Source organism: Pholcus phalangioides, unplaced genomic scaffold (genome assembly GCF_987345545.1).
Source record: "Pholcus phalangioides strain wild (caught in Gottingen) unplaced genomic scaffold, Ppha-v1.0 ptg000039l_1, whole genome shotgun sequence".
Classification (NCBI taxonomy): domain Eukaryota; kingdom Metazoa; phylum Arthropoda; class Arachnida; order Araneae; family Pholcidae; genus Pholcus; species Pholcus phalangioides.
The window spans coordinates 24,109,452-24,129,658 of record NW_028301625.1 but is presented as its reverse complement, the minus strand read 5'-3'; the positions used below and the strand labels follow the sequence as shown (position 1 = coordinate 24,129,658).

Sequence of the window (20,207 nt, the reverse complement as noted above, 5' to 3'; positions counted from 1 at the left end):
GTATGCGAAATTTTTACCTTTTTTTGCAGTACATTGGATGACTATAGGTGAAATGGACGACTTCAGTGACGTCACGAGCTTCGAGCTTTCTGCTATAGAAGGTGTTGGTTTAACTTACACTCCCAAGAATTCATGAACATACAATGTAATTGTATTACAAAATGCATGTCCCCCACGCGGATAATCATGAACCTCGTACACAGGGACGTCCAACAACTATGCAAAACCGAGCAGAAACGCAGTGAATAGAATTCATCGCATAGTTATATTACAGTGCATCCCGCTTATAACGTTCCCACTTAGAATGTTTTCCCGCTTTGTACGACTGATTTTTGTATTAAATATTACTAATACTCATTGAGATTTTCCCGTTTAAAGCATTTTCCCGCTTACAACGTTTTCCATGACGGTTTTTGAAAAACGTTATAAGCGGGATCGATTGTATTTTAAGAGTGCTTACCATACTATATACATGTTTGGCAACCTACAAGACCATCATTCATAAGAAAAGGATTGTTTAAAAGTTGGAGATTGAAGAGAATTTCTTTTATTGAAAAATGGAATATATATATATATATATAGAATTTCTTTAATTTTTGAAAAGCACGTGGCACTCCTGATAACATGACGTGCCATTTGTGACACGCATGCCGCGGGTTGACCCCACTCCTGGTGTAGATGAATATATTCGACATGGCTATGAAATCCTTGTTTATTCATGCAGTATATCAGTCTTTAGCGAATATCATTGGTACTACTATGAAGATTTCGAGCTGTTTGGCCGACGTGAATGAGTGAACTCTGCAGGAATGACATAACTTGATCACAGACTACAAAAGATACTCGTGCTGCCGGAACATTGAGTTCACATTCACAACGGCCAAACAGCCTGAAATATTTCTATCATAGTACTTGAACACTGTTCACATCACATCCTGATTAATAAATTTGTATTTTCACCGATTCAAAAAAGTTCTAGTTCATTATGAACTTTTTCTTTCCTTACGCTCATTGTAGAACAGAGAACATAGTCCCCCAAACTTTTTGTTTCATCGCCCCTTACCTCAAGCCAACCCATAGGATCCTATACTTAACTCATAGCTTCTGCCGTTCTCGGACTATTCCGTCACCACCCGGGGACGATATTGCCCACTTCAGGAAACACTGGCGTAGAACATAAATGATGTTTTACTTGGGAACTTCTTGAGTTTTCTGCATTGAAAGGAAACTTGTACATTTATTACAAATCTCATGATTTAGACCATAGTTTCTCAACCTTTTTTGTTCCATCGCCCCCCAACGCAATCTAACCCATAGGATCCTATGTTATACCCGTAGCTTCGCCTTCTACTGCCCTAAGTTTCCATAGCCCCCCCCCCCCAAGGAGGTGTTAACGCCCACGTTGGGAATCACTGATTTAGATTATGGGGATTAAGATAATATATAAATTTAAATAAGATAATATATAAATATATCTAAACTGGCTCTATCAATTTAACCTATGATGAACAGTGTAAGGAACTTCACGAAAAATTAATGCTAACACATACAAGCTAAACTTTAAATAGTATCATACGTATTTTCAATGTTACGGAACATAAATTTGAGTATATTAACCACTTCGCTTACAAGCTACTGGCAAGAAATTTGATGATTTCTATTTGATGAAGAGATGATAAATGTGGTAACCTTGTCCTAACCTAACCGCACATTAGAAAAAAGTAGAAGGGGGAACAAATGAAAGGAAAAAAGTATAATAGATAAGTTGATAAGAGAGTACATACAAAGTAGATTTCTTTTTTCACCCTCACCCTACCTGTTCTCTTTTGCTCTGGCATGTATATAGTAGGATACACATCACATGTGGAAAAAATCACTAATAGGAGTAGAAAAATAAACGGAGATCAAAAGAACAGTTTTTTTCATAGGGTTACAACAGAGTTTCACGCTAAGGAGAGAGGAAAGAAAAAGAGAGAACTTGTTGGAGTTTATTCAAACAAGTTCTATTTTAATATCAATATTTTTATATCTATATCTTTTTTCTATATTTTAATATAGATTTTTCAGAGTCATGTCCATCCTTTCTTATTTTTTAATGTGTTATCAAAATGAACAAGGAAAGTATGAATTAAAGGAGTCCACTTTTTCCCAGAGTTTTTCTTGAATTGCTTTTACAGATCTAAAAGATGTGTGTCAGGAATAAAGAGGAGGGACAAAACTTTGTAGTTATTGCGTCAAAAGCACTTCAGAAACAAAAGTTGGTGACTACTACTCATATATGACCTCGTAACATTCCTCTAGGGCAGTGTTTCCCAAAGCAGGCAACATCGTCTCATAGTGGGCGATGAACTGCTCGGGGGAGCTACTAATTTAGTATAGGATCCTGTGGGTTGACTTTGGTTGGGGACAATGAGAATAGTAAAAATTTGAAGAGGGTGATGGAACAAAAAGTTTGGGAAATTATGTTCTAAGAAATTTCTAACAATTCAATGCATGAGAATTACGTGTTATATGTAAGGCCTTAACACATTTATGTTGTCAGAATTATGAGTGTTTCGTGGCCTAGTGCTACCGTTAGAACACGAAACATTCACAGAATTTTAGAAATATCTCCTTGTATGTATGCATGAATTATTCCCTGATGTAGCAATACTCATGCTTGCCCGGTATGCAAGAGGGCCTGGGTTCGAGTCCCGGCGGAGACGTGATGACTTTTCTTTCCGAGTTCACCTCAGCAAAAATATCCAAAAAATAACTGTTTCCTTAACCAGTCAACTGTCCAATTAATTTCTCTGAGCGTTACCCGCAGTGCCCACTTTTTTTGAAGATGCGCATGCTTTTTCCCTTTTCTTGGAAGTTTGAAATATTAAAATATATTTTTTATAGCATGTTTTTTTATAGCTCGAATGAGTTGAGACATAATATGACACCCCAAAAGTGGGGAGAGGCAGTCATAATGTCCTGTGACTAAAAGAAATGCTGTTGATGGATTTATGTGGAACCATAGTAGTTGAACCTTTGCTAAAAGATATATGAGTAATAAAACAGATGCATCTTTGCAAGGGAGTTGGAAATTGAAGCAACAGCGATGGGGATGCAGCTTTGCAAAACATGACAAAGATAATAGTAATAATAATCTCAGACCTTGAAATATAATTGTCAACTCCATCTAGTGATGAGATAATAAAGTAGAAGGATGGCTGTACTGAGATGGCAGCACATGTATGACAAATTATTTCGTCATATCTATGTGAAAAAGACCGAAAAGTCAGCGTGTCTGCAAATGCTGTTGTAGGCAACACCATTACGTATATCAGCGACGGCAAATGCCGTCTTAACCACTTGACTGGTGAAAAAGACCGAAAAAAGTCTGCGCGTCGGCAAATGCTGTCGTAGCCACCAACATTACGTATGGCAGCGATGGCAAACGCTGTCGTAACCCCTTGACTGGTTAATACTCATACTGTTCTGACTAGTATCAGAAGAATATAACTTAGAAGTCATTCGCTGGTCCTGAATGACTTTGGTTTTGGGACTTCTAGATTCCACCAAGCAGTCTTGTTGGGCAAGAGCCACATTCATTTGTTGGTGACTCATTCTGGTCAAACTCACAAACAAAAAAACAGCAAAGACGTTTGTTGGAGAACTAACTGAAGTTAAGACTGCTAGTCAAATTTGGAAAAAGAATTTCAAAGACACCCAAAATGTTGAAGTCAAAAGTATCATTACAGGCAATGAAGTTCTGACACTTTATCTCCCAAGTTTAACAGTCTGGGGAAATTCATGTGTCCCTTCTTATTTACCTCATATAAGGTCAATTAATGTTAAAATGGGAAAGGGAATATTTTTTGTGTGTTTTCTACATAATAAGGTTGTTAGTTAGCATTTGTATTTTAAGAATAATAAAAAGTAGAGATTGCTGAGATTCATAATGCGGATAAGGGAAATTTTAAAAACCGCTTGAAGGGTAAAACATCACCCCAGTTATAACCTTGTTTTAAAAATCCTAACTTATATGCTATATTTTAATTTTCATTTACAAGGTGCAAAAATTTGAAAATATTGTATACATGTATCCACTGGTGAAATTTATGTGAATTATTAGCTACTTCTAAGTGTTTTTCACCGAATTTGCTAATGTTTTAACGGCTGATACAGAATAAGACATAAAGCCACCCAATTTCTCAGTAAATTTGTATAAAAACACATAAATAAGAACATTGTTCAACTTATATTTTTAGACACAGTGGCGTCATAAAAATTTCAGATATACACTCATTGGTAACAAAATTAGGGTAAAAATTAGGAAACCACCTGTGATAGTTACCAAGTCACCTTGGTCTCTGATTTTTTTACCATTTTTTCTGAATAGAAATGGTTTGAAGTTAAAAAAGTCAATATGGAAAGTGTTCCGAATTTGCATGCTTTAACAACAGTTAATATAAAAAAATTGATGCTCAACAGCATATTTTCTGAAAGAGATTAGTTAAACCATCTTTAGGTGATTGGAACCCCCAAATTATTGCCTGATAGTTGAGTGGTTAACACGAAAGTCTTTAACTGTGCTGGTTTGGGTTCTGATCTCAGTTTGAGCATGTATGTGTACAAACAGTTTCTTTGGTCAGATTAAAATTTTATGAGCAAAGTAAGACTGATATTTCTCCAGCTGGTTGGTTATTGATTTCCACAAATTATACTGATGTGTTAGATAACCCCTTTAGAGCTCAAGGTGAAACTTTGAAAGCCCCAAAATCACAAGTCTCACAAAATACAAATACCAGGCTACAACAGGCAAAATGCCCAATGAAGTGGCTAAGAAAAAGATGCCCATAACAAATATGGATGTCATATATTTCTAAAATACAGCAACCCAATTAAAAATGTAATTATAAAACCAAAAGCCATATACAGGGTAAGTCAAAATGAATGCCAGGATTTCAAAGCTTTACTAAGCAAAATGTAATTAATGTATTTATTCAAAAGATGCATACATGCATAAGTATTATAATCAAGTTTTGAAAAAATGTAGTCCTCACAAATGTTCAATATGCTCTCCTTTTGTTACACGGCATACATCAAATCTGTAATGTAATTCTTGTCAAACCTTGTGTAGCATGTCTGTATCAATGCTGGTGATAGCAGTTGTTATACAGGCTTTCAAATTCATGGTCGTTGAACCTGGAGGCACATACACACGATCCTTTATGAACCCCCACAAAAAATCACATGGGTGAGATTCGGGGATCATGGTGGCCAAGGTAAAAGTGCTTTGTCTAGGGCAGATATGCAACCAATCCACTGTTGTGGTAACTTGTTATTAAGGTGGTTCTGCACTTCAGTCAGAAAATGTGGTGCACCATGATGATGAAGAATAACGCTACGCAGGTCACCTTGTAGCTGCAGCAGAAGCCATAATCGGAGCATATTGAGCCACACAATTCCCGTCACAATGGTTTCAGCAAGAATTGCATTACAGACTTGATGTAGCCATGTAACAAAAGGAGCGTATATTAAACATTTGTGAGGACTACATTAAAAACTTGATTACAATACCTCTACATGTGTATGTATCTTTTGAATAAATACATTAATTACATTTTGCGTAGTAAAGCTTTGAAATTAAGGCATTCATTTTGACCTACCCTGTATACATGAAAAAATATACAATGCCCATAAAAAATATTTATGGTTGTCTTATTATAAGTATGGCCTCTGTTTGTTCATTGAGCTATACCACTACTAAATCACACATGCACCTCATAAACATTCCTCAGAGGAATTTCTAATGAATTGGTGCGTGCCAGAATGTGCTGTGTATGTTTTGTGTATCTAACGCAAAGATTGTTGAGAAATGAATGTTATGTGTGCTAGAAATGCTGCCAACTAGCTTCCAAATACAGAATCAATGGCAGGTATGTACTATGTGTGATTTTTTAATTTTGTAGGCTTGACTGCTCTCTGTAGATAGACTTTTAAATGGGAGACATTATTGCATAGATGCCAACTTTTGAAAATGAAAATTAGGGAGATTTTTGCTTGGACCCATATTTTATACTAAAACTACTCCCTAATAAATACAAAAGAGATTTTTCCAAATAAAATAGGGATTTTCCACACATGGAAGTTAAATCCATGGGAAGAAAATCCCTTAGCAAAAAACAAGTGAAATTGGGGGCCAAAACTGTAATGGTGATCTAAACAAAAAAAAAATATTGTGTTTAATCAGAAGCATTTTCCACGAATGACCCCAAAATCATCAGGAGATGAAGAGAAAAGCGTCCATTTTTGAAGAACACTGACTTTTTGTGACACTTTGCTTGATGTTTTTGATTTCACATGGGTGATGAATTTCCCACTATTCCCCCATTTACGACATGTGACGTCATTTTGAAAGAAGGAAAAAACAGACAAAAGACTTTTTGCCCCACAAGAAATTCCTTAGGGATTGTTTTCAGAAACTGGGATTCTTTTTAAATGAAGTAGGGAATTTTCAGGGACAATTAGAGCTTCTTTGTGATTTTCGTAAAAATTCGGTAGATTTAAGAACTTTTCGGGAGGTCGAGAGATGAAGCTAAAATTCGGGAGACCCCCGGAAAATTTGGGAGACTTGGCAGCTATGTTATTGCATTCATGGGAGACAGTATTGCATTCATGCCTCAGAGTTTGAAAGCCAATTTTAGACAACCACAGACATAATTCAATTACTAAGATTCTTCTTCACCAGAAAAAAGTAAATGTTATTGAATGGCCATCCCTGTTCACATAGCTTGGACCAAACTGAAAATACATGAAGAATACTTACTGAGCTTGTTCATGAAGGTATAATTAAAATGGAATGGGAGAAAATTTTAATTTTATACATACTTGAATCAATCAGGGCCGTCATTTCAACTTTTTGGGGGGGGGGGCAAAGCACATGTACTCAATGTATGTATATATATATATATATATACCATTTTTAGTGTATTTTCGAAAGCCAGGGGGCCTGCCCCCCCCCCCCCGAATGACGGGCCTGGAATCAATGTGCTAAATTTTTGTTGCATACACATTTTGTTCTTCTATTTTTTACTATCATTTATTTCGAAATGCCTAGATGCATATCGGCGGCTGGTTCAAAATGGCAAAAACTCAAAAAATTAAATTTTTGAGTCGTGCACACCATGAGAATGGTGGAAAATGCATATAAATATCCTAAAATATCCTAGACACTACAACTCACAACTCTGCTTATGCGCTCCCCAAGTAGCAATTTATATTATGATGGTTATATTATTTTGTAGGTTGGTATATTTGCCTTTAGAACATTCAAGTTAATATTTTTCCTCCTATAATGAATGATTTATCTACATATCACAGAAACTACATTATTAAATGCATAGTATTTTTATTCATTGACAAAATGCAAATTTTTACAAATAAGAAACACCAAAATGACAAAAATGATTTTTAAGTAAATCTAAAAATTCAAATACATATCTGCAAATGTTAACAAGAAAAAAAATGTGTGCAATTATTTATCTAATACAATTTAAAATATTGCTGCACACAAATGAATGTAGAAATAAATGGTTTTTTTAATGTATAACATCACAGAATAATCAAATTTAAAAAAAAAACTATAAATAAGGAAAATAATCACATAGTTCCTATATATTTAACAATGTGATCACTTTTAGAATCTCTTGAAATGTTGAACAGTTACAGTCAGCCTCTTAAAATGGTAAATCAAAAATGTGTAATTTAAGAGGATAAAAAGTAATTATATGATGGGATGATAAATCACACCACTATATATGTGTTTTGGGAATTGCTGACTAGTATTTCTCGCTCATGTATAACATCAAATTTTAAACAACTGAAAAAAGAAAACCATGTTAGGCACTGAATTCATAGCAACAATATATATATATAGATATATTTATCAAACACAGTGAGAGATATTCTCAATGAGTATTTTAATTTGTATACAGAAAATAAAATATTGAGAGTTCTCAAAGAAAGTTTAGGTAAATTATATATTTGAATTACCAACCACTAAAGGAAAATTTTTTCTAAAACAAATCAAGCAGGCATTCATGTGCTCAAGAAATTAGACTTTGAAAGAAAGAATTTTTTGAAAAAAAACTTAACATAACATTTCACTGAATTTTTTATTGAAAAATGTCCTCATATGTTGTGATCTTGAAATTGATCTCAGAATTTGGCCAGGATGAGAAGAATGATTATGCAAAAAGCTAATTTCATGCAAACAAAATGAAACAACAGAAAAGAAGCTAGAATGAATTAGTCTTCAAGAAAATATATAGTAATTTTTAAATATTTCTGGCTTTTTTCCCCACAATTAGATCTATAACAAGGTTATGCATCAGATCAACTTATCATGATTAGAACAAAAAAAAAAAAACTATCATGGAAGTAGAAAACATGATGTAATAACTAGTAAAATTACACATAGTGATTGCCTAAAACTTTTGTACTAACTGTATTATTGCTTATAAATTTTGAGCATTAGTATAAATAATTTTGACAAAAATATTCAAGCACTTCCTTAAAAATTCACTTTGGTGATTTTTGAACACTTTGGTTGTTCATAAAGTGAACAATAGAAATATGCATAGATATTACATAAGACAACACATTTTCATTTTTGTTTCAGAATAAATAAATATATATATATATATAAAACTAGATAATGCTTATATGCCATACATTTTCAAAACACAGCTCGTCATAGTAGTCATATATCTCTCCCAAGCATGCAAGAAAGGTGGATCACTTGAAAACAGAAAGGTAATGAATTTTCAATAAATAAAATGTGTAACATGGAGAAATACATAACTTTAAAAGTATTTATATAACAAGACATCAGATTTGATATGCTATCAAAAGTTTTGTGTTGTTCATTGTTATTTTTATAGTCTTGTTGGAAATTCCAATACCTCAAAATATGGACGACTTAACTTTATGAACCAAAATAACTATACAGAAAAATATCACATTTTGCAATAAAACCTGATAGAAAACTTTAAAGTAAACATTCCTATGAAATAATACATACCATTCCAAAAAATGTAAAATTGTTACTGAGTTGATATTCCTTATATTAGTGAAAATGGTAAAAAACTGAATTAATGATAGATTTGAAAAACTCATGAATGTTCCCCATTACACATATTACAATTTTTTATTAACCAAAACAGCAAGCATATATAACCATTCCGAAAAAGTTAGTTCTCAGATGGAATGGTAGATGGGAGAATTTACAAGAAATATATGAACTGATCTGACAAGCAAAAGAGTTTGCTTTTTAAACTAGTTTTAGAATGCAGTATTATAATTGTAATAGTGTTTCTCTGGCTGCCAAGTGGTTAGCACACCCACCAATGGCATAACAACCTGGGCTGAAATCCCAATAGTGGCAGAGAAAGAGCTGTCAGGAATCAGTTTTAAACTCAATGTGAAATGATTGCAGTATGAAAAAAAATTAGCAAATTATATAAGACTTCTAAGTATATAATAACGCTTACATAACTATTATTTTTCAGTTGAGACATTTTACCATGCATTGCTTACAAGTGCAAAGAATGTTTCGCAACAAGTTTTTAAAGCTCTATATAAATATAGCATAATGAATGCTATATAAATTGCAGGGCTCAAAAAATAAGAAACTTATTCTATGGAAGAGATATCATTATGGGCATGAGTAATTTGAATGATAGAGCACTTATCTGAGTCCTTTGTAGTAATTTCTGTATTTTCCATTGCATTTTTTTATTTTTCGTAATTTATTGTAATAAATTTTTTGTTTTTCATTATATAGCTTAAAGTTCCATTCACTGCAAAAGCCCATAACATGAATTACAGTGTTTCTTTTATTCATTGAGAGCTCAAAAATACATTTATGACCCAGTGCCATCTTAACACATGGGCCCATCCAGGCATGGCCTGGGGCCTCAAGTGCAGAAAGGGTCTCGTGAAAATCAGATCTGGTCAAATTTTTCACAGTGAGTATGTAAATTGGGTAGTAGGTATTTCTGTCAAGTGGGGGCGGGCAGAAAAATCACTTTGCCTGATGACCTGCGATGCTTTTAAGGCAGCCCTGTTATGACCAAAAACAAGAGAATGTTTAAATAACATCGCTATAAAAAGATCACTATGAACAGATTCTTAAATCTAGCTAATCCTGGCACATAGCATAAAATATCAAACAAAAATACCAATTTATTCAAAGAAATTATATTTTTGTAGAATTAAAACCAATAATAGGCCTATACGCAAATGCTTGTAACAATTTAATGAAGTACATTTTTATAAAATTATCTTACTTTTGTAACACTTCAACGTTTGATACACTCGCAGTATATGCAAGAAGAAAATTTTGCAAATCTTTATCAGACCATGTAGTATGTCGAACTGGTTCAATCAGCTGATATAAACAGAGCAAAATTAAAACAGAATAAACAATAGAAAATTGAAGCGAAATACAACAAAGATTTCCGAATAACCACCACTTTTAGAAATTAAAATAAAAATGATGTATTTTATCACTAAAAAAATAACCCTCAAGATTTGCTTTGAAAAAGTTTCTTTCCTTCAGCCCATTGAACATAAAAATGTGACTATGGGTTCTTTTTTTACCTCAGTGGTTTCCAAAATATGGTCCGCAGACCCTGGGGGTTCTTTAAGTAGATGCTAATGGTGCGCTAGAAATGTTTTAGAAGGAACAAAGCAGAAATTGGGGGTGAAATTCGAAGCAAGTGGCTATATCAGACTGAAGAGTTCTTGTTTTCCATGCTGTTTGACCAAGGGTGCCCGGATAAGCACTAATTGAAAATACTGTCCTAGGTAAAAACAAAAAATAGCACATTGCATTGGCAGATGAATCTGTTTTGCAGAGTGCAGATCCTGGGATACAATGATTACGGAGCAGCTGTATGCATTTTTCTTCATGAAATTTTTGAATGAAATTAAAAATAGAAAATCACAATTAAAGCTCTTCATGAAAAATTCATGCATCTTCAATGCAAAATAAATTTTAATATAAATATTTTAATATTATATCAATAAATATTTGTCTTGTACTACAAAAAACATATTCTAATCAATTACAACATATAGCATGTGTTATAATTTTAACAGCGACCAAAAAATTTAATCTATATTTCAGAAGTACTGAACCTCTTAACAACGATAACCTCCCAATAATGCCCCCATTTTCTCGTTCCCGTTAGTGGCCATTGTTGGGAGGTTTCACTGTATATCATAAGCAGATACGGGGGAGAGAAAAAGAAGACAATCCCTCGTTCACTAAAAAAGTGTATTAGTGGCAAAGGTGAACTATCATCAATCCTCCCCTCGTTCAAAGAGCCTGTATCAACTTATGATGTACATAGGCTGAGACTATGAAGAATGAAAAAAATCCTATTTTTAGAGTGCCCTGGAAAAAATTGTACCTAAAAAAACAGAATAAATATTTTAACACTAATTATAACAGTAGTCAATGACATAATATATTGAAAGTTGTGATTTGTGGGAGAGTAGCAGTATTATATGTAGGTCTAAATAGCCTTCACGTTCAAGTTGATTCTACTATCATATTATGAAATTGATCTACACAAATGATACAAAAGATCAATACTCACTTTTTCAACAATATCAATAAAAATATCTTTAACTTCTTTACTGTGATTTAGACCATTGGCTATATTCACAAGTGTTCTTGAAATGAGCTAAAAAATATTTCATGTAAAAAAGTGAAATAGCATATATATCAGGAACAATAAATTTGAGGGGAACAATCAAGAGATATGAACACAGAAAAAAAAGCTTTTTAAATGATAAAAGTGCTTGTGCTGCTCACTTGTGTTCATTAAAAAAAAACATGTATATATATATATATATATATATACATCTTGATTTTTTGAAAATTGGAAGAATGCAGATGTCTGGGGATATGATCAAAGCATAAAATTTTCACCAGGATGGATAAAATGCACCATGAGTTATTAATACATGTCAATCAACTTCTTCGACAAGGGGGCACACGTATCAATTGATAAAATAATTCTAGGTTGTGGTGTCACAGAGTTGTGAATAAATGGAACAGCTTACCTCCAGGGTCATGTACTCTAACATGATTGACACATTTAAAAAGAAATATGATAAACATATAGGGATAAATCTAGAAGCTATCCATACTTAGATAAGACAACCATAAATTTTATAGGCAATATATTTATATTTTATCATAATTATTGGTTTTATATTGCTCTTATTGGGTTGTATTTTTGATATACAGTAAACTTCCCTCAGATGCATTCAATCCTCTTTTACGGCTTGTATAATGAAAAAGTATGCATTTCAAACCCTGATTAACTGTCACCCCTCTTTTACAGGGTGAGATATTTAATCTCTGCAATAACAAAATTTGATGCCCTATTCTTGTGTGAGAGTTGGCATACTTATGAGATTTCCTCTCAGTTCCCCTCGAATTGCCAAATACTCCATGAATTTGCTGTGAAACCACCTTCCCAGGGCAGACCCAGTGGTGGCTTTATATTCTGTTTCGCCAAAAAAACAAAATAACAATTTATTTGATTATGCTTAAACATCATTTTTTCATTTTGGTGAGTGCTGACTATCTGAATTTGAAAAACTGTCTTTTCTCTTTTGGCTACTTTCTATCTGACCCAAGTTTTGACCAAGAATTTATGGATTTTTATCTGTGATTTTTGAGCACTTAGAGGATTATGTGCACGTTGTAATAGCCGGGGTGATGTCAATGCAAGGTTGGGAACAAAGCGTGATTTCGCGATCTTTCATTATGACGAAACTTTGACCCGAAACTCAATGGACAAAATCACAAACTGCAGGGGTCAGAGGTTTTATGAGTGGGCTATACAAAATAATTTAATATTACTGAACAGTTTATCACCTTTGGATCGGGAAGGTAATTTTACATTCTATGGTAATAGTGGTGGTGCAAGTCTTATAGACTTATTTTTTGTGTCGAAATCAGTGTTTCTGGACTTTGAGCTTATGAATTTCCCATTTTCTGAGCACTTGCTAATATTTGCTAAATTCTGTTTCCCATTAATGGAACATAGGCCTTTAAACGGTTAAACCATATTTCATTTTGACAAGGCAACAGTAAAACAATAAACTTAAGAACATAATAAAATATACTGATATACCGAACTTATAAAAAAATAACAAACAATCACTTTTGTAGATAAGGAAATTATTTTTCTAAGAAATATGTAGCAATTATAAACTTAAATAATTGTTTGTATTTGAATTTGTGTGGCAGGATGTGATTTTTCCTCTCTAACAGGCTTTTTCATCTGTGGCAAACACAACTCATCAGACTATTTTGGTTGTTTCCAATGATTACATTTGATATTCTCAGTCAAGATGCAAAACTGTAGCTTGTGCATTTAATGAGGGTACTCGGGTTGGGCATGGACTAGTGAAATAATCATGGAAAAATGTTTCACAGTCACAATAATTGTTGGGGCCCTATCATTGAAATTCTATGTTATTTGATGCAAAGGTGCATGGCAACAGTGAAAATACTATGCACATGTACATTGCAATTACTAAGAACCCTGGTTCGAAAGTCAAACTTTCTCTTTCACTACATTTCATTATTGAATAAAGAAGTTTTCAATCTACTGTAATTTGAATAAATTTAAATACCTTGTAATTTGATTCAAAATCCGCTAAGCTGTTGTCATCTAATTTCAGTTTCAATGCACCATACACATGCAATTTTAATTCATCATGTATTTCTTTATCAAGAAGTTGCTTTGTGTCTCGTAAGACTTGCAAAAATTCTCTATCCATTTCCATAGCTGTCTCTTCATACTTGCAATCTGAAACAAAATTTATAATTGACATAAAAATTTGTCAAATAAATGTTTTATAATTGGCACAAAAATTCATCAAATAAATGTTGGAGTAACTAGTGTCGATAGACCTATATTTCACATAATAAGTAAAATATAGGTCTATCCACACCAATACAATCGACTGGTTTACCAGTCAAGTAAGAAAATCAAAATGTGTAAAAAGGAAAACATGACAGTGTAGAAGAATGCTGAAGATAAATACAAGTGCAATAATTTTATTTCTCTTATTTTTTCTTTTTTTCCCTATCCAATTAGCCTCTACTTTTGGAATGCCCCTTGTATTCCATTTATTCTATGCTAAAAGAAAACACCCTGAAAAAAAATCAGATAACAATGAAACTGGAAAAATTGATTTGAGAGAATATGCTAATTATGAAAAACACAATAAAAACAGTTAGTGCAAAAGAATATCGGAACTGAGCAACTCGATTTGACATATAAAGAAAGTATCACAATTTCAGAAATAAAAGTGCTGGTACATATAGGCAGCTTAAAATAACAGAATAATTAATACAGCACGGGCTGTTACGAGCACCAAATTTATTTTTTATCATCTACTCTATGATGAATACTGTGCCATGTACTCTTAACCAGCATTTACTGACAAAAATGACAGTGGTGCAATTAGGTTCAATAATTATAGAATTGTTGCCATAGGGAAAAAATTTATAGATAATTCATGTTTGTAGCAGAGCCTCGATAATCTGCAAAGGTGTGTCTGAAAATTAGTCCCACTGCTAAATTTCTGCTTACAGTGTTGCATATCACAAACAGACAAAAAAGGTTTAAGATAATTATAGTCTGAAGTGGCCTCATCAGCACTTGAAATCTCTTAGTAGTCTTCTATGGCATTTTTACAGCAAAGTTGACAAAATCTACAACTTGTGACACCATTCCTTATCCTCTTCACACCTGAGCCAAAACTGACTATTAAATTTTTTTAAATTAAGGTGTGTTTATTGTATGTCAAAATGCCCTTTAAAAAGAAAAAAATAAATTGATTAATTAAATAATTAATTTAGACCGATATCTTTACTAAGACCATTTGAGTTAGGTATGCAAATGAGTACATGTCAGATCTCAACTTGAAAAAAGAATCATTAAAAACCATTTAAAACTGTTAAAAAAAGGTACACATGTCTATCTTTAGAGCAAAGAGGTTATGCAGCATTGCAACTTTTTAAAAAGTCTGTCTCAAACTTATACATCAAATCGATTTATTTTTTGTCTTCATGCTTATTATTTCCTTGGCAATGTAGAGATTTCACTCCTATTCAGCATACTAAGGATATGATAGAGGCATCACCTATGAACAGCCCAAAATATTGACTACTCAGAAGCCATTAATTGAAAGCCAGAAACCCTCTAAACACTACCCCAGTAGTACACCAATATAAAACGATATAGAGAGTTTGATACCATTCAACACCATTCTATCGATATCATTTGAAGTAAAAATGGCATACATTTGTCGCTGTAGTTCTACATAGAGAATCTGACGCCAAACTATATTTGACCTGACATCATACAATGCCATTTATCAATACTGTTCGACATAAAAATGGCATACATTTGTCAACATAGAGAATTTGATGTCGTTTACCCATATCATGCAATATAAAATTGAAATACATTTGTCAACACAATTTGACTTAGAAAATCCAATGTAGTTCAATTTCAAAAAGTCAGTCCTTTCTTTCTCCTGTGGCACACTTCTTGAATTCAAATAAACTCAAAAAATAATTTTTTTTTTAATTTAGTCATAAAATTCATGTCTAAAACAAAGCAATTTATTGGTAACAAAATAAAAGATAATTAAATTCATATACCAAAACTTTTATCCATTCTGCTGTTTATTTAATTTTACATTAAATTAGAGTAAATTAATATATGCCTACTTTGCTAGGTTGAATTTTAGCAGGCTTGTCTTCTTGTACGATTTCTTATTTGTAGAGATTTCTGTTTTCGATACTGTTAAGTGCAGAAAAGATTGCTTTGCACAAATATAATAATGAGAACATACAGAAGTATGTCTATCCCTATTTTTTTGTGAAATTCTTGAAAATGTTTCTATTAAGTGACAACAGAAATGATATACAAAAAATTCATGGCCAATATTTTAATTAATGTCTTTTTTCATTTCTTAATTAACTTTTCCTCTAAACTAATACTTCAATTAGCTGTTTGACATGCATCTAATTAAAAAAAAAAGAATTTCTCACACAATCCAGAAATATTATATCAAGTGTAAGTACTCAGATATTGTATAATCAATATCTGTGGCTTCAGACTTCTTTTAAAAATTAATCTGATAATTTCCTTAAATTTTTTTACACTACACCTACAACTCTCATATGGCACACCAGTTGGAAGACTGTGATGTATAAGTAAAGTTATATTTTTAAGTGCAGAATTCAGTTGATGAATACTACTACACAACACTTACATATTCTGAACGTAAAAAATAGAGCAGTAATGGGCCACTTTAGAAACATTTAATCAGTTATTTTTAATACGTGAAGTAATATCTATATAATATATATAATTACTTTTTATTATAATTTAAACTCATTGGTTATTATTACTAGATCAAATTTTGAAGACACTGTTCAGAATTTATAAATAATAATAAAATTTACAGTCCATGTATCAGTAATGGGCTACCCACATATTGAATGGAAACAATGAAATGCATGTATTACACTTAACAAAACTGTAAAAAAAGAAACACAAATGAAAAATGTTATATTAAATTGAATATAGTTCTTAGCTATAATAATTTAAAATAAAAATTCTATTTTCTCGTGTTCTTTTATAGGTGCTTTTTTTCTATCCAAAGAATAAACAAGATGCTGCTCTTCCAATTTGAACTGTCAAAATAATGCAATAATATTTGGACATGTCATATGAAACACATAATTTTATACATAAACAAAACACCTATTATTTCCTGTCAATCTCAAACTTTGAGCATTTTTTTTTATTTCTTGAAACATGAGTATAATTATATGTATTTTTGAGCTTTTGAGTTGTTTTATTTTCCTTTTAAATTCTTGCTTGTTCTGTTTTTAAGATCTATTGTTTTTCATTTTTATACTTTTTTTCTCTAAAATAGTTGTACTCTCATTTTTACAGCATTTTGTTTCAAAGCAGAATTACTCATACGATAATTAGTCTCTTTTGAAATAATCCAAATTTTCGCACATCATAATGTTGAGATTACCATACAAGATGACAGAAAACGATGTTCATTTCCCCTCCCTCTCCCAGCTTTCCTATCAGTGAACATGTGTCAATGCCGAAATTTTGAAAGAGGGAAATGTATGCCGTGCATTAGAAGCGGTGAATGCAGGTGATTTTGAAGTTGTTTTCAAACGAATCACAGTGTTTAATAAAAAATAAAGTTTATGCTCTGAGCCCAAATTGTTTTGACGCCAAAGACACTGCTTATAGCATTATTATAAAGGTAAGCATTATTTTATTGCTATTGAACTAGAGGGCCCAATATACTTCCAACATATTCACTTTCAAAGCTTGCCAAATTCTTGAATGAAGTTTATAAAATGGTTCACTGTGATGTAAATTGAAGTAAATATGGCATAGAATATTTCAGAATATATTTTGTGAAAGTATACTGTATACACGATAGTTTACAACAATAATTAGCAACAATTCTTTTCAACTCAGGGCCTGACTTTGACTTGAAGGGGCTCTGAGCAAAGCAAACATTGGAGCCAGGGATGTACACAGGATTGATTTTTTTTATGGGGGGGGAGGGGGCAGCACAAGGTATTTTTTCCAGAGAGATTTAGAGTCACTAACCTGCAAAAAGCATTTAAATTGACAGAAATTGATTAAAATAGTATTTATATATATATAGGTCAATATTTTAGTTTTTATACAAAAATATAATAAAAAATTAAATTTTTGTTTTTCTTTAGAGGGGGCAACCCATAGGAGGACTACGAGGCATCCCCTTCCACGCATGCCTCTTATTAGAACACCCTCCCCAGGTCAATGGCGTTTGATTTATTAGCAAACATACACTGGTGTAAGAAATTACGAGAATTTGCACACTTGGTCGATTATCTCTAGAACTACTGTACCAATTTTAATGAAATTTGATATACACATACATTGATACAATACAAAACGAATAGCCATTCAATAATTGTAATACACACGCATCATCGTGCGTAACACTCGTTGGAGTCGGAAGGTATGAAACGGCAGTTGCCGAATAAACAAAAAAATGGGTTAATAGATGGGTTAATAAGGGGTATGGTCCCCTCTTACAGATATACAGGTCTCGCAGTGTGATTTCATACTTGAAATAAGACAGTTTATCATTTCCTGAGGCAATTGGTCCCACTCGTTCAGCAACACTGTTTTCATTCCCTGGATGGTTCCTGGAGGGGGGTTGCGAGTTGCAATTGCCCCCCCCCCCCAGAGCGTTCCAGACATGCTGTATAGGGTTAAGGTCTGGAGATCTGGCCGGCCAATCCATCTGGCGAATATCCTCACTCTTTAGAAAATCATCGAGCAGAAGAGTTCTATGTGGCCTCACGTTATCGTCCATTAAAATGAACTTAAAAGGGCCAACTGCATCCCTAAAAAAGCGAACAAGCATGGCCCCCACAAGGGGTGGGCTGGCGAGGCTCCAGCCCTGGGGCCCGGGACGATTTTCATTATTTTTTGTTTTTTCACGCTATAAATCCATCATAAAGGGGCCCGCAAAAGATTCCAGCCTAGGGCCCTACTCGAGGATGTGGGGGCCATGGCTCCAAGACCTCATCCCTATAGCTCACACCAGTCACAGTGCCTCTTTCAAAGACATGGAGAGGTGTGCGGCCATTCAACATGATGCCTGCCCTGACCATTAAACCTTCTCTGCCATAATGGTCGATTTCGCGGACATTGGAGGGTAGGTAGCGGGTCCCTGGTTCTCTCCATATGAACGTACGGCGAGAATCGGTGCTTAGGCTGAACCGGGACTCATCAGTGAAGAGAACGGTCGCCCATTGATCCATACTCCAATCTCTATGCTCTCTGCACCATGATAAACGGATTCTCCTGTCCGTAGAAGTGAGCGGGATGCAAACAGCCCTCTATCATGAAGTCTTTTGGAAACAGTCACCCTTGATACACGGGTTCCTGTGGCTGCATACAAGTCACGAGAGAGCTGAGAAGCTGTAGCACTCCTGTTACGCCTCGCTATAATAGACAAATGGCGATCTTCTCTGGCCGTCGTGGCTCTTGGACGACCTTGCCCAGGCTTTCTCGAGATGGATCCGGTATCCTGGAACTGTTTCCATAAGTTACACACAACACTGGGCGTTAAATTGAACTCTCTACAAATCTGGACTTGAGATTGGCCTGCTTCTAGCCTCCCCACAATTCGCCACCTCATTCCATCATCTAAACGTTGGTGTTACTCATTTTTACTGTTACAATTTGAAATTAACCGATTGCTGCAAAATAACATCAAGAAATTCGCCGAGATGTGCTAGCGAACGAAATGCGTCTTAACTTACGCGCGCTTATAAAGCCTGTTTCTCTACTGGCTCCGCCTACACACACGTGTACGCTTAAGTATTTGACGTACAAGATTTGAATTTTTGTCTAGAAGCAGTGGTTTTACATTCAGTTCAGTTCTTTTCATGAAATTCGATAAAATATGCAAATTCTCTTAATTTATTTCACCAGTGTATATTGTTTAATTTGTAGCCTCTAAATTCTTAAGCGCTGCGCAAATGCCACTCTTGCTCAAGCAGAAATAAATGCAGGAGGCCAGTCTAGGTGGGCATGTAAGTAGAATTTGAACGACTGATGTATCAACTAGGCTAGTGATGGATAAACTTTTTCAGGAGCAGGTCAAAAAACAAAAATAAAAAATTTTGGTGGGCCGGGCGTATTCAGGCATTGATTCTTAATTTGAATTTTTATGCTTAGAAGTGAAGCTCCGCAGATTCTTTGGCAATCAAATAGAACCTCTAAGTGGGCCACAGTTGGCCCTTGGGCTGTATATAGTTTGCCAAACACTAAACTAGCCTATGAGAAATTATTTGGTCATTTACAAGTTTAAATAACAAAAAAGTTGATAAAAAAACAAATAATAAACATTGGCAATATCTTATCCTCTATTAAGTTATCCTCTATTTTGCAATAATAAAAAAATCTTTGCTTGCCTTTTCTACAAATGGTGTGTCTTTGACGTCAACATCATCTTCTCAGCTAGCACGATTATATTATAATTCATTTCAATATATTGTTGTAAAACAAAGTATAGAGAGATGA

General features: G+C 33.7%; 1 protein-coding gene across 2 annotated transcripts in view; it reads right to left on the bottom strand.

Annotated features, from left to right (window-relative positions):
- Nucleotides 1–7,369: 7,369 nt before the first annotated feature.
- The window catches only part of Fibp (acidic fibroblast growth factor intracellular-binding protein), a 42,276-nt gene continuing 29,438 nt past the window's right edge, over nucleotides 7,370–20,207 (bottom strand). The window contains exons 6-10 of one of the 2 annotated variants that reach the window (XM_089254069.1): nucleotides 13,699–13,874; nucleotides 11,643–11,729; nucleotides 10,326–10,426; nucleotides 8,710–8,775; nucleotides 7,370–7,855 (exon numbers count right to left, since the gene is read on the bottom strand). In XM_089254069.1, coding sequence (XP_089110195.1) covers nucleotides 7,780–7,855; nucleotides 8,710–8,775; nucleotides 10,326–10,426; nucleotides 11,643–11,729; nucleotides 13,699–13,874 — 506 coding nt within the window. In that variant the 3' untranslated portion in view covers nucleotides 7,370–7,779. The remainder of the gene's footprint in view (nucleotides 7,856–8,709; nucleotides 8,776–10,325; nucleotides 10,427–11,642; nucleotides 11,730–13,698; nucleotides 13,875–20,207) is intronic. The other variant, XM_089254070.1, reaches the window with a different exon arrangement.